This window comes from Cloeon dipterum, chromosome 2 (genome assembly GCF_949628265.1).
Source record: "Cloeon dipterum chromosome 2, ieCloDipt1.1, whole genome shotgun sequence".
NCBI lineage: Eukaryota > Metazoa > Arthropoda > Insecta > Ephemeroptera > Baetidae > Cloeon > Cloeon dipterum.
This window is the reverse complement of record NC_088787.1, coordinates 22,212,706-22,232,322: the sequence shown is the minus strand read 5'-3', so window position 1 is coordinate 22,232,322 and position 19,617 is coordinate 22,212,706. Positions and strand designations below refer to the sequence as shown.

The 19,617-nt window shown below is 42.3% G+C and overlaps 1 protein-coding gene across 4 annotated transcripts in view; it reads left to right on the top strand.

Annotated features, from left to right (window-relative positions):
• tgo (Aryl hydrocarbon receptor nuclear translocator homolog tgo) overlaps positions 1 to 19,617 on the top strand; it is a 79,177-nt gene that overhangs the window by 5,306 nt on the left and 54,254 nt on the right. For 2 of the 4 annotated variants that reach the window (XM_065480940.1, XM_065480939.1), the window contains exon 1: positions 19,122 to 19,532. In XM_065480940.1, coding sequence (XP_065337012.1) covers positions 19,399 to 19,532 — 134 coding nt within the window. In that variant the 5' untranslated portion in view covers positions 19,122 to 19,398. Of the gene's footprint in view, positions 1 to 836; positions 886 to 13,421; positions 13,470 to 19,121; positions 19,533 to 19,617 lie in introns of those variants that run through there. The other 2 variants (XM_065480943.1, XM_065480942.1) reach the window with 2 other exon arrangements.

The following is a 19,617-nucleotide window of genomic DNA, read 5'->3' as shown; positions in this document are numbered from 1 at the left end:
CTGCATGAACACAAAATACTTACATACATAGATGCCTGTACATATATCACAGCGCGCGGACAAACCTTTTTCTACGTTTATTGCGCGGATAACAATCTCGGTCATTTCTTCTCTGGTTTTCACATTTATATACCTTTGTGTGCATGCATGCACGTCTCGTGCTGCATATCACTCGCGAGACGGACGAAATGGGGATTTCTGTTCTCGTCTCATGACATTCTTTTGCTTCTGAGAAGAGAATTAAAAATTCAAAATATCGACAGTGTTCTGTAAACGGTCGTTCTTCTTTTAAGTCTTGCTTCTTGTTTGCAATTTTCATTGATTCCCATGAAAAATGCAACATTTTGCAAGAAAATTCACTACTTTCCTAATACTTTTGTTGGTTTTCAAAAATATACATGACATGACGCTTTTTATTTCAAAGCTAGTTAGATTTTTTTAAAGTCAGTTTTTATATTAATGTTATTCAATTACTGCAGCAACTAAGGCATCATAGTATAACAAAATAAGCAAAAAAAATTCAACCTTGTCAACCCTTTACGCATGATTATAGTGTGTTACTATGGGACCTCTTGTTCCGCTTGTATTTGGATATTTTCCTTGATTAGAAAAAAAATCACTTTTAACATGATATTAAATCCTGCTATTGTGTCGTTGTTGTCAGGGCGTGGTGGTCGCACGTAATAAATCGGCCACCTGTGATTTTTGGCAGCAACTAGAGTCGTTGGGGGTTGGCGCGATTGCCTCCCTCAGCTTATAGCTCGTAAAAATCTCGTTTTCCGTCTCGTCTCTCTAGCCCTGGTGCACGCATTCATTCATTTTGTTTGTTCTTGCAGGGAGTGATGCCAACAAAGTCATCCAGAAGCGACGAGCTGGCTCTTTAGGGTGAGTAAACATTAAAATCGCTTGAGCAAGAATGCTAAGCTCCCTGCGAGGGGTGCGCGCGTTGCGAAAATATTGCCAACACCGCTCGGAACTTTGACCGTCGACGAGCAGATGGCGCCAAGTGCTCTGCAAACTCTCGTGCCTTGGATTTTAGGAGGTTTTTTCTGCAGCAAAAATAGTAGATCGATATTTAAATTCATTTATTTAAATTTTTAAAAAATCAGACAGGAATTTTTTTCATGAAGAGTAATTTGCAGGAATAATTGAATAATAAATCACGATCTAGATGTTACATTCCTATCAATTAATATAATCGAGTCTTTTTAAGATTAACCACAAACCAACTCTATAGAAATTTTGGTTAGATAAAAAGAACTAGTATATTTGAAGAAAGATAACAATTCAAAATAATACTTCCAAGCGTCATGAACACATGGCGTGTTTAGTGCACTAAAGGAACACTGCTCCTCTGTGCAAAATTAACAGCCGTTAGAAGATAGTTTTTCTTGTCAACCCGATACCTTTCACGGCAGAGATTCCAACTTTGCAGAAATTTGCCTTCAGCTTGAAACCAAATCGCGGCCGAGTATCGGGTGACTCGTCTTGGAGGGTTCGGGTGGCTCTGCTCGCCCACCAGACAGACAATGTTTTGATGTTTTTATTCGCCAGTCAGTGAGTAAGTGAGTGAAGGCTCTCTCGGACTGGATGGCCGGTGGGTCTGGCGGATTCCGAGCGCTAATGTTTACAAACGTCCCATTACTTCAGCAGTTTACTTTTGAGGCACGCAGCGCGTGTCTTCGCCAGCCGCCGAGTGGAATGTCATGTATGGTCACCCATAAAAAATACGTACGAAACCTGGCCACTCACTCACCACGCCAGCCGCTCTTTCTTTTTCCAACCTACAATCTGTAAATTGTTGTGGAAACATTGGTGTCTACCAAAAGAGACAAACCAGGCAAACTTTTATGTGCCTTGCTTTCCCGTCAAATTAATCTATTCGATTTAAACATAATTTGAAAAATTCCATCCAATGCTTAACCCCTTATTTTTTATTAGTATGGGGAGCGAGTCAAAAGTCAGGTCTGCTAATTCGGGCAGTTTGATTAATTTTGCTAATGGAGCGTGATAATTGTGCCCAAATGGTCTGCGACCAAACTGGATACCCTACACTCATGTAAATTACTCTCAAGAGCCATAAAAAGTAATCGCCTCATGTCGAAAAATAATAATCATCCCGTTGTGTAGAAGCCGCGATTTTTTATTTCTCGCGCATCAGACGCTGTTTTTTCCTATTTTTCTGGTGCCGCGAGTGGCGGGCGAGGAGAGAAAGAAATCATTTTATTCTCTCTCTCTCTCCGCAGTTCTTTTATTTTGCAGCGCGTTTCGGCCCAATGGTGCATGACGCATTCTAGAGAGACAGGAGAATGAGTCTTTTGTCTTGCGTTGTGCATAATGCCTATTATTTTCGCCCCAGGGAGAATGTGGATCGATCTCCGCTTGCGAATTGAAAAATAAAAATAGTGGAAAAGCAGCGTGACAGACGGGGGGCTAATGGAGTTTACTCTGCGAGTCGTTTTGACGTTTAAATCAGATCAACTAAATTTATCGCTTTTCACAATGCTGGAATTGCGGCGATTTCAATACTTTAGTTTTCAGCCAAGAGTGTGAATTGGAGCAGAAATCCTGTAGCGTTCGCCTAAAAACGGAAAATTTTAGATAAGACATGTGAATGTCTCAATCACAGACCTCTGCAAGACCTTGAGTCAGTAAAGGATTTCAAACCTTATTAGTACTCTAACTAAACGCCCTTTCATATTTCTCGTTATGGTCATTTTAAGCGATTTCCGACACAATGGAGCTCACTGCATGATAAATCATTTAGAGCCTGAAAAAGGAGTTGCTCGTAAAATTTTGTTGTGTTCCAAACGAGCTGCATCCAAAAGTGAGTTTTGGAAGGCCTATTAAATTGATTAAAATTGGACCCTGAAATAATATAAAAAGGAATTGACCCAGCTCTTCCGAGTTGAGGTAATACCTGCAAGAACAAAACGCTATATATGTGCTGCCAGGGAGAGAATCATTGAACGAAATACAAGGCATCGTTACCGATTGGCCGGTGATGCGCTATTGATCAAGTTTTGGCAGACAGGCAGCCTAATGAGCCGGCTTGCTCGCTTGTCTTCTTTCCTGCTATTCCTGCCGAGAGAGCGATAGAGATCGAGCGGGGAGGGAAACAATGGGCGCGCATATTATTTGGACTCGGCTACCTTGATTATTGTTTTGTCCGAAACCCTAAATTACTCCGCGCGGCCGAGGCGATGGAAGTCACACGTGGAAAATCGCAAATTGGCATCGGCGGCACTGCGTGCACGCGCGCGTAACGCAATAATTATTGTCACGCCTGGTGCAGTGGCCCTCGTCGTCGTCGTCGTCGTCGTTACTCATTACTGTCACGGCTACTTCAGAGTCTGCCGTGCGATCAGCCCAAGAAACGGCCAATGCACTGATAACACACACCGAGACTCGGCCCTGCGACTGACGCCATCGCCCGCAATTTGTTTCCGATCATCGCTCGTGTTTGCTGGAAATAGTGTCACTCTTATGCTGTTGCGCTCACTTACAACCGTGCAATGCCCAACCCTGTCGCTGAATGCAATAAAAAGTAATGAAAGTTACAATACCACTATTCCTGTGTCCCAAAACGCACAACCAATCAAAGAGTTTTTGTGGGGAAATGGCGGAACCAATTAATTTCCTTTTTTTTATATTATAAAATTTGCGAATTTCAAAGGAATTTATTATACTCCAATATTTTTTAACATAATGCATAATTGATGGAATATAGACAAGAGCTCAAATGATTTTTTTGCAATCAAAAAATTGACTGTTGCCGCTATTTATCTCCTTTTTATGGACTAATTTCACACAAATTAAACCATTAAAAATACTTGAAGGTCCATTAAACCCAAACCTCGTCTTTGGGCCAGGATGCAAATTGAGGCGTACGCGCGGCTCACTCCACTCTTTCTCACTCCCGCACTCATGCGAATCCGGGTTCAACCTCGCGCGAAAGGGCTGCGGCCGAATCTGGTGAGTTTTGTTTTATTATGGCACATGCCCACCCACCCAAAGCCGAAAAACTAGTCCGGTCCGTCGAGCCTCTTCTCTCCACCCCCACTTGGCTTCTAATTTTTAATCAGAGTGCACGCGGACGTGGAGCAATGCTGCGACCGCAACACAGTAATAAAAAAGCATCAGGTAATGTAATAATAACGCCGGAGAAGCAGTCGAAGAAGCTGCTGTTGCTCCGCGTGCTTGGCCAATAATCGTCTCGAATAAATTATATGGTCCACCAGCGCGCCTCGCCGCATTCTTGTGGGTGATCACCAAAAGTTGGGGCTTCCACTCGATTTCCCATCGCAAATGGGTTCGAGGAACTATAAATTTTTTAAATAAATCGTCTATTGATTCAATTTTTACATTTTGGAGTCATAATAAGTCAGCCCATCGATGTTCGTTTTATTGCAAATCGAGTTTGTGATTCTTGATTCTTTCCTTAAAGTTTTTTTTATATATAAATTTCCATATTGAGTGAATAACAGCATTTGTTTGGACTAAATATTGAGCGAGGAATCTGCATTCACGCTGCGTCAAAGTGGAACATTTGCTGCATTGGAGATAGCAAAAATGGGGCTGTTGCACCATGCCAATATAGCAATGCGCAAACCGACCTCTGACGCGATTTTCCTTTTGTTCCTCGCACTCTCCGTGCTTTTTTCAAAGGAGACATCATCAAATTTTTGACTGGCTGATGTCTTTTGACGCACTTTTGACGACCCCCTGGCATATCGCGAGTGCACCACCTGGGGCGATGATGCGGACGGGGGCTGCATTTCCCTGCTCCCCCGCTGATCCCACACACCCACTGGGAGGAAAAAAGAGGATTAAATTTGCAAAATAACGAGCTGCGGACAAAAAATCCGTCGTTTTCGTTCAGAACAAATTTGAACGATGAGAAAATCAACCCTGGAAGAATTTTACTTAAACTTCTGCTGTCAAAAACCAAGGGTTATTTTGCAGTAACAATATTCCATTTGCGTAAGCAGGAAAAAATGTGTTACATAATGTTTCATCAGTAATTTTATGAAAATCAATTTTTATAATTGAAACAAGAAAATTTGAATAATTTTTACCCAAAATACCTCGAAACAGGAGCTAAAAATTTGCCACTACTTGTGTCATCCAGTTGTGATGGACGCTTCATATAGAGCAAACTTTCCACACAAAATGTTGCCTTATACGATATAGTCTGAACTTCAAAACTTATCGTGGCTGTATTTTATGTTGAAAGAAAAGCATTTGAGCGTCGAGAGAAAATTTTCGCGTCGTCGTACATAAATGCAGAAAAGCCGGTGACAAAACACGCTGAGCGTTTTCTTTATTGTCAGAGCAGCCGGGCGGGCGCTGGCTGCTTTGCTTGGCATCGATTTTCAAGCACTCGGCTTGTCGACGGCGGCGACGACGTACGACTTTTGCCGCCGCTTGCCTCCTCAGTCAGTCCCTTTGTGCCCCTGGTGTAGCGAACGACGACGCCCCGTTAATTACCGCCGCCCCAGCTATTGTCATAACACACACAGTGAAACTAACTCTGCTCCAAGTGAAAGAGCGAGCGAGCAAGAGCGAACAGAACGCAGGCAGAACGCTTGCCGCGCGCTCTTTCTCCTCTCCTCTGCACTCTGCTCTCGCCGGAGCGTAATCACCGTGATTATTGCATCAAAAGCAGAAAAATAAAGGGCGGTATGGCCGCTTTGATCTTCCGAGTTTTGCTTTTGTGGCCAAAACACTGACCAGCCTGGTGTGTTTGTGTTTATTTTTATTTCATTTTCACACAGGCAATCGTGGATTGCCCTTTCGGTTTGTCCGCGCAAGGAATTTTTAGGCTTCCTCAAGTCAATTATTTGCTGATAAATTATGGAGCATTGAAATTCCTCCTGATTAAAGAGAATCCTGCTCATCTCAAGTGAAGGGAAAAAAGTTCCGCAATAACATAATATTTGCAAATTTCAAACAATTATAGTTTTGCAAATATATGTGCAAAGATGAAATGTTTTCACTTAAAGTTGATTGCTCTAAAGAAATCGAAAATCGGTCATCATCGTCATTGCTCAGTAATATTTTTTTTTGCAAAAACGCGCTATTTCATTATTAAATATCATTATTTAAAATTCAAATCTGTTTGCAATATTTTTTTCAAAAGGCCAGTGGTACCATATTACTAATTTTGTGAGTGGCTGAAGTTCAAAGGCCGCAACAAACCGAATGAAAGGAAATATTGTTGATTGATTCATAGGGAGTACTCTTTTATGAAGAGTATCAATTCTGGACATTTCCTTTGAAACGACCAATGTTTGAATCATTGCCCTACAAAAAGAAAAATGGGGTTTCACACTTAGTAGTTGCAAGAGACTGGGAACTGGTTTATTTTGTGCGACATCGACTTGAATTAACACCCCTTGACACCACAAGGTTATTTCCACTACCCGCTAAGTGTTTGGGTGACTTGCCTGATTGATTGCATTTCCCGCCCATTCTCTTTGTGCTAAATTGCTTTGACGCCTAACCAATCAAAAGTAAAAAAAGAACTCTTAGCGAGTCAGCAACAAGCATGAATTCCGAGCACCAATTTCTATGAAATTTCTTGTTTGTGGTGAGAAACGGCTGGCACAGATTTTCAAATGCGCACCTTTTTTGCGAGCTCTCTAAAGTTAGATAAAAGTTAATCAAATTCCTCTTAGGCGTAAATTTGACCCGCAAGAAGATTAGCTAGCCGCGAGAAGAGCAATTTTTCATCTGTGCTAAGAGCCGAAAAATTGAGCGTCTGTTGGGTACGGGCAAAGGAGGCAAAGGAAATAATTGCCGCGCTCGGTTTTGCTTTCGTCCAAGCGCCGATGCTCGAGGTGATAAATCCGTCTCTTTGTAATAAATTTTTATTTATATCGTATAGCAGCTGTTCAAATAATAAGTTTGAAATAATAACAGAGCGCATCGCATCCAAAGGCTGTAAAAATCGCGGCGGCGTCTTATCTATCAGCGGCGGCCAACGTGCGGCTTAAACGAAGCCTTCATGCACCTCGTCGTGTAAATACAGTACATGCAGGAAAGTGAGTATTTATTGTATTATCGCGCGTCGTTTATTGCAGCATTCGTCCACTCACTCACTCACTCTCAAGACTCGCAAGTGAGTTTTAACTCGTGCACTGACAGAGTGCGCATGGGGATGTGAAGGATGGCACAACGTAAATCATCTCTTTTGTGGATCATTTGATATTTAATTATTAAAAATTCATTTTTGCAGTAAGTTCAGACTTGAAGGTGAATTGAAAATTTAACTAAATTTTATCCAAAACTCTAAACGGATTTCAACTCAATTTTAAAATCAAACATATATCTTAAAAATTATTTTCATCTATCATTCCTTAAACGAATTATTAATCAACAAATCATGAAATTAATCACAAATTACAATAAAACATCCTCTTCCTACATGAAATGAATAACTTTTTAGCAGTTTACTTTGTACATATTTTTTCTCACATCCCTGCTGTAGAGTGCGGAGGAGTGCGTGTCGTGTTTTTCCCTCTCAGACTTTTCATCTCTTTTTTATTAGAAGGCGATTATGATCGCAGAAGTGCTTGGTTTTACAAGAATGTATCGGTCGGTCAAGCGCGCGATTGCCGGCTGTCTGACACATGTATTGGGCTGCTGCGCTATGCTTTATTTATTCCTTCTCGCTCGACCTGGGCATCAGAGATGAGATGACCCCTCGCCCGCCTTCTCAACTCATAACAACTCATTATCGACAACGAGAACAAATCACTTTATTGCCGCTTTTATGCCCGCTTTATTGGGCTGCACCAATCCACGCGGCACTATTAATGCCATTATTTAACGGCGCACCACGAAATGCTTATCGGCGCAGCGGTAATTTAGGCTTTTGGCTGGCGATGCACTCCCATTGGCCACATTTTGTGGCTCTAATTAGATCTGAGCATTAAACTGGCCTCCTTGTAAAATATATTTTGAAACTCTTCAGTATCATTTAAACTTATTATTCTCTTCAGTTTATAAATAAAAAGCCTTATCTTGAAATTGATCAGTGTGCAGATATTAGCTCTAATGAGTTGGGAACGTGTTTGGAAAGAACACAGACCGAGTGGAGCACGCAAATGCGAACTAAGTTGCCTGTTTTGCGCCGCGGAGCCTTGTACAAGGAGTACACAGTCATACATTCTCCGCTTACTGTGTGTTGTGGGTGTGCTCTCTCGCGCCGCTGGTTAGATGTGCTGAGCGCGATGGTCGGCGTGACTAATTGCATAAAATTAGCCGCTTGATGAAAGAGCAAATATTTTCCTACCCTGATAGATCATTGAAACAGATTAATAATTTATTTGACTCGCCGACCGCGAAGGAGCGCGCGCTTATCGGCATCTCTCACGCCGGCCGGCGTTTTCTTTCTTGCTTTTCCCATGCGCGCGGGCCGTCACTTTACAAAAATCCGATCGCCTCCGCTGATAGTGCGCAGCGTTCATAAAAATATTATATTTAATGCAACTCTTTGCCTAGATAAGACCTCCAGCCAGCACCACTCGAGAATGTTTGTAATGGGCCCTAGAGGATACGGGAAATTTCGGCCCCGGTGAAAACCGCGGCCATTTTCCTTTCTAATGGTACGATCACGACCGATCAATCAGCTTGACAATTAATCAGCCCCGCACCCCGCCGCTCAATCGCGATTTTGTTGATAAATTGTGGCACTTCCTCTAATTCAGTTTGGAACTTTCCCCATTACGATCAAAGATTTGGCTCGAAGAAAGAGACAATTATTTGGATGGTAAACAACAGGATACGTCAATTTAAGGATAATTAAGACACAGTAAATGCGCCATAGGCCATTACTTACCTTATGCCGGTTAAATCCAACAGTAATTCTCCAATTAATATGGCGACAACAGAGCAATACAATGGGCCTTTAAGACCAAAATAATTTCGAATCTCTTTTCTTCTTGAGGAACATGCATTATATTTTCTCCATTAAGACTTAGTCGATTTAGATATTTTATTCTATTGTTTCCTTGTTGGTTTTTCCAATACGGAACAAGTCTGAGGATACTGAAGGTCAGTACACATGATTATTTTAAAGATGATTTCAACCGTTTGCGTGGCAGCAGACGACACAGCAAAAACGCTCTACGCTGCGCAATTATACGCAAATTTGTGATTGATGATGCGGTTGCCGCACTTTTGAGTCCTTTTCTAGAAAGAGAGCAGGTTTCTGGTGTTGCGGGTGGTCTGCCAACATTATCATTAGCCTGCACCGTAATTGTGTATGTATACATTTATACTGGCACGGCGTATACGCATCTCTCGCTTGCTCTGCTTGTCCTGTAATTTTTGTGTAATAATGTTGTCTTCTCGCCCACGCTGTCTGTCCGTCTTCTGGTCAAATAAGAACCAAGTCATAATGGCACAATTTGCATCCTTTCATTCTAATTGCTCTAATTGACGGTGCCCGCAACATTTCCAGGAATGATTTTGCTAAAAGATTAGCCAACAGTTTTCAGCAAACAATAATGCTGACTCGTTTTCTTAAGAAATCGGCCAGTCGAAGGCGTGCGGAGGAGGAACAATAAAAATGGAGATTTAAGAAATAAAAGCGAATTATCTTTCGCATTATACCGAGCTCTTTATACCATCACAATGCATACCGGTGACGGCACTAACTGTGATTTACGACGCAATTTGAAATAAACTTATGACGAGTAATTTAAAATGATCAATCTACCAGGCAATCCACCCATAAAATTTACTGCAAAAGCAGCCAGTTACTCAAATTACCTTTGACACAACGTTTAGTGAAAGTTGCACAAATTGGACCTTGCCCGGATGAACAACTCAAAACCCTCATAAATAAGTGATCAGAGCAAATTAGAGTTTGGTTGATTTTGCAAACAACGTAATACCTAATTATTACTGTTCCATTAATATATGGACAACAGGCAGTAATAAATGAGACTGACAGCAGGGATTGATTAAAAAATGATTGAAGCTAGACACAAATTTATGCTCTTACGTGATCCTCATGAAGGAAAATAAAAAATGGTCTAGAAATGTGGGATACGCTCTGTTAGTCTGTTTATAATTATTCAATACGATTGTCTCCCTTTGGCAACACAAGGCTTTTGAAATAGATAATCCGCTTGTATTAAACATTAAGCCGACGAAGATTGAAACTAGACATTGCGAACTGCTAATTCCTCCTGGTCAGCAGCGAAAAATCTCCATCAAGCTTCTTTCATTAATGCACGCTTCTCACAACATAATTTATTCAAATGCAACCTAATCAAGACTCGTGGCAGCTTCTTAATGGAAAGCGTCGCCCTATCAGCGCGCACATTTGCTACCAAAGTGAAAAACAAGTTGTAGCCGAAGCCAATTTGCGGTGTCAATCGCGCGCGAAGCCCTTGACCTGAGCACAATCAAAAGACGCACCTGGGTCGGAGTGCCGAAAAAGGAGGAGATGAAGACCGCATAATAAGCACATGCCAGCCAGCGGACACCGACCTTAAGAAATGGAATCCGCCTCCCCCGCCTCCGAGCCTCTTGGCTGGAAAATTGCCGCGGGATACGACAGCACGTGCTAGTAATCACCCAAATGAGAGCAGAGTGAAAAGCAAGAGAAAAAAATCGGGTTTTGCCTCTAATGGATCCATTTTGGACCGAGACGAAGACTGATTATTATGAAGAGCGCGGTTCTGTCTTTACCGTGTGAGGAGTTTCGTGAATTTGATCTCGCCACTTGCTGTCAGCGTACCAATCTCGCTGGCCAAATTGAATTTTTGATATTTTTTTACATTTGAAAAATGAGTAGCAAAATTATAGACCCAGTTGATATACCCACAGGAATTTTAAGTTAATTTTGAAACACATTAGAATTTTAACGTTTTGATTTTTGCCAATATTTTTCGTCTTAAACGAGAGCGTAAAAGGCCAAAAGGTCATTTGAAAGCGAAAGACTGTTTATACACTGGGCGGCGGGGGATTCCGCTCAGTCATTATGCAATTTTTATGAGGGTTGTTGGCTGCTGGCGGACGGGCACACGACACTTGATTATTCCCAGCACGCCGTGATCAAGATGAATGTGTGTTTCTGGCCTGACGATTTATTTATACGCTCCAGATGTGCTTCTTTTTGCATGTGCTTAGCAATGTTTATTCAAATTCGAGTTCCCAAATGCCGATTTGAAACTTTGGACGTGAATTTTCATCAAAGTCAAAGGGGCAATAAATCCGATGCAAACATAAAAACTGTCTGCCAAATTCATACAGGAATAAATTTCCCAGACGGTAAAAACACGTCACAGTGACCCTTTTTCCTCATCATTGTTATTTAGCAAGTGTCCTGGCATGAAAATTGAGGGTCGAAGAATGCATGCCTTTCAATGATTTATTGCCACCATTTTCCCATTTCGCATATTTTAATTGGAAAATTAGCCTAGAGAGCATGTACACTTATCACAAAAAACAAAACGCTGCGCATAGGAAGAGACTGCGTGAACTATTGCCGTAAAGCCGCAACGGCCAATTAAGGGCGGCCACCCAAGAGGCGAAATTTATGAATCTGGCTGAGCATCTTTTCATTGACACCATAACTCAAATCGATGGAATTCGAATGGCTGTCCACTTTTCGCTCTCAGTGCACTCACAATTATTATCGTTGGGCAGGGCTGACTGGAAAGAGAGCGTACAAAAAGAAAGAAGGATTTAAAGGCGTTCTCCGCGCGCAGCAGCCTGGCGAAACAATGAGAGAGAGAAAAGGAACGAAAGACGAGCGCATATTATAATGTATTCAGCGGCGTTCATAAAAATATGATGAGGCCCGAGGGCTTCGCAGTCGATACATCACGTGCCACACCCACCCACCCATTTCTCTTACACGGTGCAGAAGCGAAATGTGCTGCTTCTCTACCAACCGTACCGTCAAGCTGGGAGGAAACTTGGGCCCCTATCTCATTCACGTTATAAAAATAAATGACTAAATTTTTTTAGTTTAACTTTAAAATTGTATAGAGCTCAATCTAAAAAGTATGAAATATGGACGAATTTATAATTAATTGAGACATTATTGTCTAATAACGATTGAATTTTATTTTACACTACGTGAATCTTTTTTAATTGTTACTGGAATCAACCACTGTAGAATATCACGCAAAAATCTGAAACATCAATTGCAAGTTACTCAATTAAAAATGAGAAATTTAAATTTAATAACAACCCCAACATAAAAATGAAAATATTTTTACAAAATAAATTTTGTGCCACACTTAGAAATATGATTATATTATTATTATTATTTATATTTGAACTAAACATTGACATTTACGATTTATCATTGATTAATTTAAAGGAAAAAATACCAAGAAATTCAAATTTTTTAATTTTGTTGCAAATGCTGTTGTGCACCGCGCCGACGGTATTTAGTCATGTGCGGCACGACGGTTGGGGGGTGTGTCGGCTTTGAGCGCAGCAGCAAAAAACGGGATAGACGCGCGCGGTGCGCAGAAGAAAACACCTCCTGTGCCGCGGGGGGTCGCTACATAATATTATTATTATTACGCGCGCGGTGTGGGTGTCGCTGGCTGTGGCGCGGATTGAATTCTCTCTCTCGCTCTCGCTCGCGCTGCCTTTTGCATGTAGCAGCAAGCTACCTTGCCCTCTCTTTGCATCAGCCGACCTCGCCCCGTATCAGATGCGCGCGACCTCATCAGGTATGCAGCCCGCCTGGCTGCTCTGCCACCGACGCCCGCCCCGCCATCCCTCCCGATTTGCAAACCCCCAATCGGGTCCAACACGACTCTTTTGCTTTAATTACGCCCTTGACAAGTGCTATTTTACAACCGGCAGAAAGTTGACACTGTTTTAATGATCCAGAAATTAAGATTGAGGATTTAAGTTTAAATAAAAAGGCATTTTTTTAAAACTATGATTTTTTCAATAACAAGGAAAGGGAAGTGTATAAGTGTTCTGGAAAGTAGAGCTACGTATGATTGCAGTGTTTATTACCGATCGCATCGTGGACCTCATTTTTTTGCGCTGAAATACATATCAGATAAATGTCTAAAATTATAGGAGAAATAATTATTTAATGTGTGAATTTGCTCCGAGTATCTTATAAATGCAGAAAAACTAGTTTGATCATGCATTTTTCATATTGGAGCTGGCATTAGATTTGTTTTATTATGTGTCCAAACCAAATTTAAGGCAAAATAAACTAAATCTGTAAAAACTTGTGAATTTTAATTGTCAATGTTAACTCTACACAGTTCACATTTATATTTAATGCAGCTTGGTCGTAATGAAAAAAGTTTTTGTTACAGTACACAAAAAAGCGATGCACAATTTCTGTCAATACCAAATATCTCATAAAGTTTGTCGGCGTTTTTGCCAAATTGTTCTAAATGTTTGTTTGGTTGTTTCAGGTGAGTGTTATCAACAGCAAGAGGTGGCAGGCACACAAAATTTGCAATGTGAGCTGAGTAGTTAAGTACTTACAAAATAATTTTTGCACTGGTTTAAAGAGATCCAATTTAATTTAGTACAATATCATGAAGCTATGAACGATGTTTGAAATTAAGTAGATCTCTTTTTAATTTAATGGTTAAGTCGTTTGGCACGTTCGATCGTTTGAAAAAGTGTGCAGTCACCCCATTTTGGAAGTTAAAAGATGCGAAGGGGAGTTTGGCAAAGCAGCTCTCTCCGCACAGATCCATCTTACTCTCTCGTTCATAGTTGTTTGCGGGGAAAATCATGCAGCTAAGCCAGTCTGGCGGAGAAAAAAATTGAGAGGCAAAGTCATACAAATCGACCGTCATTAAATTTTTCCAGCCTTGCATGACTCGCATATCAAATCGCGCGCTTCGGCGGCGGAGAGAAAAATGATTTTTGCGTCCGCTCCGAAGTTTGCAGTCGATCGGCGGCGATAAAGTTGGTTGGCCTGCGGGAATTAACCGATTGGCCGCTTTGTCCGCGCGACGCGAGAATGGCATTTAGGACAATGGGACGTTTTATCAGGCGCGCGCGCCGCTAACACCGGGCTGGCAGAGTGGATTCCGAATTCAGATTCTAGCCCGTCATCGTCCGGGCGCAAAACGATGATGAATTGACTACCCGCACAATTTCTTATCGTGTGTGTCTCGTTGTTTTCAGCACTTCGTGGAAGTCGCGTATTTTTTGTCCTTAAATTCCTTGGAATAATGATTCAAATCTTTATACTATAACGTTTGCAAAACTGTTGTTTTGGAAGTGAAATTTGTTTTATTGTTCTGGAATGACTGGTTTTGTTCATTTTTAATGAACGAAGTATACACAAAATTTGTGCAACATGCAACAAAAATATAAATGGAGATCAATGTTCAATGCTCATTTTTGCGTTGGTGGCTTAAGACAGAGTAAAATTCTTCTGATCACAGTCTAAGAAATGGTAGAAATCTAGAAATTAACTGGTTTATCACATAATTTTATTCACATTCGTCACTCGCGCAGGAGAGATAAGTCACTTTCTTACAAATCAAGTATTGAAAAACTAAGAAAAGCGTATCTCGTGAACATATGCATCTACTTCTAGAACAGGCTCCCTTTCCCTTCCAATTTTGGTTGACCATAGCAGGGGTGGCGAAAAACTACGGGTCAATCTCGGGGGCCTTAAAAAGCTGGTTTACCATGAATTTTTTAAATGCGCCAGTCCTCAAAAATGAAAACCTTTTAATTAACCCCAACGAAAAAGTCACTGTCTGCTAATTTGTACGCCAGCCTTGACTTCATTAATTTTGACACAGAAAAAGCTGTTTAGGTTAAAAAAAAACAGAATTTTTTTACAAGATTAATTAAATTTAGATTTGAATTTTTTTAATCTTAATAGTTAAATTCTACTTATTTAACATGAAAAACAAAGTAATTTGGTAATTTTGCATCATTGTTGCTCGCTCTCATGCACGGGTAATATTTTAACCAGGTACCTGCGGGGTCAGTTGGCGCATATCGCAGCATTCCGTCGGTCATTAGTGGCGGCGGGTGAGCTGATGGCGAATAAAAGTAATCTGTCCGCGCTGTCCGAGGTGCTCGCCATTTTTCACCGGCGCGCGATCAGTGCAACAAACAACGCTGGTATTAATGAGGATTTTTAATGGATCTCTCTTTCTGCGTGCGGCGTTTAAAAAGAGTGACACGTAACGCCAAAGGCGAGAAGGAAAGAAGAGACTTCATAGGTACATACTCTGCGCCCGCCGATAAATTGAGCCAGAGAGAGACAGCAGCAGCAACGTTGCTCGAGAGACAGCCTGCTCTGCTCATTACCCCACATATAGCGCCTGCAATACGGGACTCCTAATTGCAAAAAGTCAAATAGCACTTTTGCAAAATCTTCATAAGCAGTTGGTGCTTGTTGAGTATCATTCGTGCAAAGTAGGAATGTGTGTCACAAAATGACAACACCTTTTACTCGACAGCGCAGGAAAAATGCAATTTTACTCACAAAGAAAAAGTTATTTTTAATCAAGCAAGACAATTATTTTAAGATCCATCCAGGCTCGTCATTGTAGATCACTTTGTTGTCGGCAGCTGTGCCCCAGATTCAGAAACAAATGGAAAGCAGCAGGATAGCAATGCAAGAGATCTGAATTTTCCAATAAAACATTCTGCAACTCAGCTCATATCAAAGGTTTGGGACACTCTTTAGTTTTTTTAATCCTAAGTGACAGTATGCTGATGTTACTGCAGAGCGGTTGCTGCTGCTGCTGCTGCCGATTCGCAGTTCTGTGAGCCATCCACCGCTTGACGATTTATAATCACACTCACACACTCGCAGGTCATGGCCCCGCGAGGAGCATCCCGCTCACACAGAGAGACTGGCCGGCCGATCCAAAGTTCAGCGTGTAGAGACACAGACTGAGTGAGAAGAGAAATAATTCGTAACCTTGGCCAGAGAGAACCGAAATTATCGATAGGAGAAATATTGTTACTTATAAATACGCTATCGAGATGATTGCCAGTGATACGGGCCCGGCGTCATTATGTTGTCCAAGTGTGGAGAAAAGTCTCATCATTGTGTTCTCGACCATAAATTCTTGTCCCGTCTCTTTTGCTTTTTGACAGCCACAAATTCTCAGCTCGAGCCAACGACAATGTTACCTTTAGAAACAGTTAAAAGTAAGTTACTTCATGGCGGAAAGTTCAAAATGCGAGGAGAGCATCCCTGCGTCCGCTGGACGGCCCGTGGAATTCCGCACAGCAGCCCTGTTCCCTCTCTTCCTCACTCGTGGGCGGCTGGAATTTATTCTCGCGTGTTTTTCCCTCGACTTCTGCTGCTGCCGGCGGCGGGCGGCTCTGTGTACCATACGGCCTGCTGGGTTGATATTGTCGCGCGCGGTGTATGACACACAAAGCAACAGAAAATGTTATCAAAATGCGCCGCCGTTGCTCTCACGTCCCCAGATAACACTCCACCCTAGATGGTGTGGCAGCAAAAGCCGTTGGGGCGCTCTGCTCTCCCCCAAAGCCACTCCTCGGCAAAAATGGCATTCCGTAGGATTTTTATTTCGAATCGTAAGATAATATATGCTACTTTGGTCGCACGTGAGACTGTAATATTAGATTGAACTGTCGGTGACACAAGCAAAGGTTACTCTCTAAGGTCTATTGCAGATTTTAAAAGTTGATAATTTATTCAAACTAAAATGAATAAAATGCAATATTCTATAAGGGTTTAGATTTAAAAAAACTTCGGTTTTTGTTTAAAAAAAGCATAATCTGTGTTACTAGAATGTCTTCTTGGTGATTAACAAGGATAAATATTTGTTTATTAAACGACGTTCTATTATCTCAAGAATAGTTCAAATAAAAATAATATAAAAATTGGCTTTTTTATTAATGAATATACATTGAGACCGTCGGTATATTTTTAAATTCTCTCAAAGTTCAGGGATGCACTTTGCCAGGGTTACACCCGACGCTCTTAAGCACTATTCGCAGGCGCGCCTTGCCGGCTACCCCAATATATTTTGTTGTCTCTTCAGACGGCTTGCACCCACCGAGAAGACCGACATATTTGCTTGCTCTCACTACAATGGCAAGGGATAGTATAATAAACCTTTGGTCTTATTCCATCAGGGCCCACCCTGGACCCCCCCGCTAGGCAGGGATGGTTTCTTCTGGGCCCAGCATAAGCTCCAAACAAACGAGCAACCAACAGCTTCTTAGTTCAAAAAGTGAATATATATCCGAGACAATTTTTCTATCCCTAACATCAATAAATTGTTGGGTGCATATACATATATGCAAAAGCAAGCCGGTAGCTGTCTTTTATCTACGTTGTGCGATGGGGCCGTTGGTGGCGACCCGACCCACCCTCCATCAGCCGAGCAGGCAGGCAGGCAGGGGGCGAAATAAAAAGGGCCTCTCTGGTAATGTTATTCCGCCACCCGGCAGCGTAGCAGCAGTCAGTACACAACATGTACTCGGCTAAATTATTACGTGCATGTGCGTCGGCTTAATAAAAATATTTCGCCGCGTGCATATTTACATTGTCGCCGGGCGGCCGCCGCGCGGGCGGAGCGCACGCACACGTCCCGCGCGACGACGAATCAATTTGGCCCGGAATTTCATTGCCAGTTGCTTTTTCATCATTTCGAGCACGGATGACTCTTCCGCGCTGACTTTTTAATCCAATAACACGGACGCCACCGCCACCGACAGACAGATTTCCATTTTTTTTTGCAAATACACTTTTAATTTTTGGCGTGTGTTTTTTTTAGCGAAAGTCAGCCGTATTGTCACAGCGGTGAAATTTTTGTTTGACTTTTGAGAGTGCCAGCAGCAGCTTTCTTAGAGTGTATATTGGCCTCATTGATACAGGAGGGGAAATATTCTCGTTCTTGCCGGCTGCCAATTGCACGTCGTCGAGTGCCACTCGAGCATTGTAGGCTGCCGATGACATCAAAAGTCAGCATTTTCAGATATCCAGGCTAAAAATGGTTTCAAGTTGATTTGTTTTAAAAACACGTGTCTCGTTAAATGTATGTCGCGTAGTTCTCAGTTTGTCTGTAATTTCAGTTGGAGAGCAAATCAACGAAAATGTTTATCCTTTTCGCGAATCGGACAGATATTTTTTGCTTTACACGCGATCACGAAGTCAGTCGGGCCGGCCGGTCGGCGGGCGAGTGGAAAACAAGTGTCCTGGGACTGCTGCCTCCGTTGCCGCCGCCGACACACTGCACACAGAAGACGAATCTCCAGGGCAACCGGGTGATATTATTTGCTAATCGATTGTTTTATAAAGACGAGCGTCGTCGAGCAGCGGCGGCGGCACCGAGAGCAGGGATCATTTTACTTTTGTTATCCTCGCGCACAGAAAGCCTTCACTAAATAGGCCGCTTTAAAAGGTGATTTTCTTTGGGGGAAATTTTTCTATCAATGGAATTTGACAAACTAAATTTACGACCTATTTCCTTTGGGTGTTCAGCCACCCTGAAGGATTAAAATTTGTACCATTCACCGTCCATTCACAAGTCCAGTTGTATTTATGCTGTATAGGATTCCTACTTGGGATTCAAAAATGCAGTATATAATACTAAGCTGTCGAATTCCACTCTCAACAAATTGATTCGTGGAGTTTGTTCATTATTATGACGCTTTAGATATCTTTGACCTACGACTTATAAGACCTATATTATATATCAGGTTTTATCGTATATACTCGTATTATTAAATTTTTTTCCACAAAATAAATGGAATATATTTTAAACATGGGATTTGGAATTTGTTCGAAGGACCCAGAATTTGTCCATACAACTTTTCTGAAAGTCTGTTGAATCATGATTGTTAAAAATTCATTAGTAAAAACCATTACCAAAATTCCAGTCGTTCAGACCAATTCTCCAAATCATTTGGAAACAATTTAAAATCACCTATTATGGACAAAAGAAGGCGAGCCAAATTTTAGAGGAATGACTCCCCCAAAAATCTGATGCTTGTTTTTGTTATCAACGACCTCAAGTGTCTAAAATTGTTTCCCAAAAAAATTTGCTGGTGGGTTCGAGCTGATGGCGAGCGATGGCGTTAGCGTCGGCGGTTGCTTATGGAAAAGCGGTGCCGCTCACTCGGCCTCAGCGGGCGGGCCGTCGAGCGGAGAGTACGAGTCGAGCATCCGACGAGGCCGAAGCCGCGAGCAGGCAGCAGCAGCCGCAGCCAGCACGCAAGCCAGCAACTCTCACAGTGTTTTTATCGACCGGCGGAGCGAGCGAGCGAGCGAGCGCGGAGCGAGTGCCGAGCAGCAGCAGCAGCAGCAGTGGTGTTTCGTTCCTTGGGGCCGCCATGCCCCGCGCCCAAGCCAGATAACACGACGACTGGAGCCGGTCTACCCTTCGTCCCAACCCCCGTCGTTTTCGTTTCATCCTTCGGACAATGTACGCGTACGCCGGCCCGCCGCACTACGCGGCTCCGCCGACCTACCTGCCGCCGCAGATGCCCCCCGTACCTGTGCCCGCACCACCTGTGCCTCAACCGGCAGGACTCTCGCCGCACACCAAACGACGCAGGTCTGTCTATTTAAGCAAAAATTTCGAAAAAATACTTCCTATCCCCCAAACGGGAAAAGGGAGGCCCGTCCAAACACGTGGGATG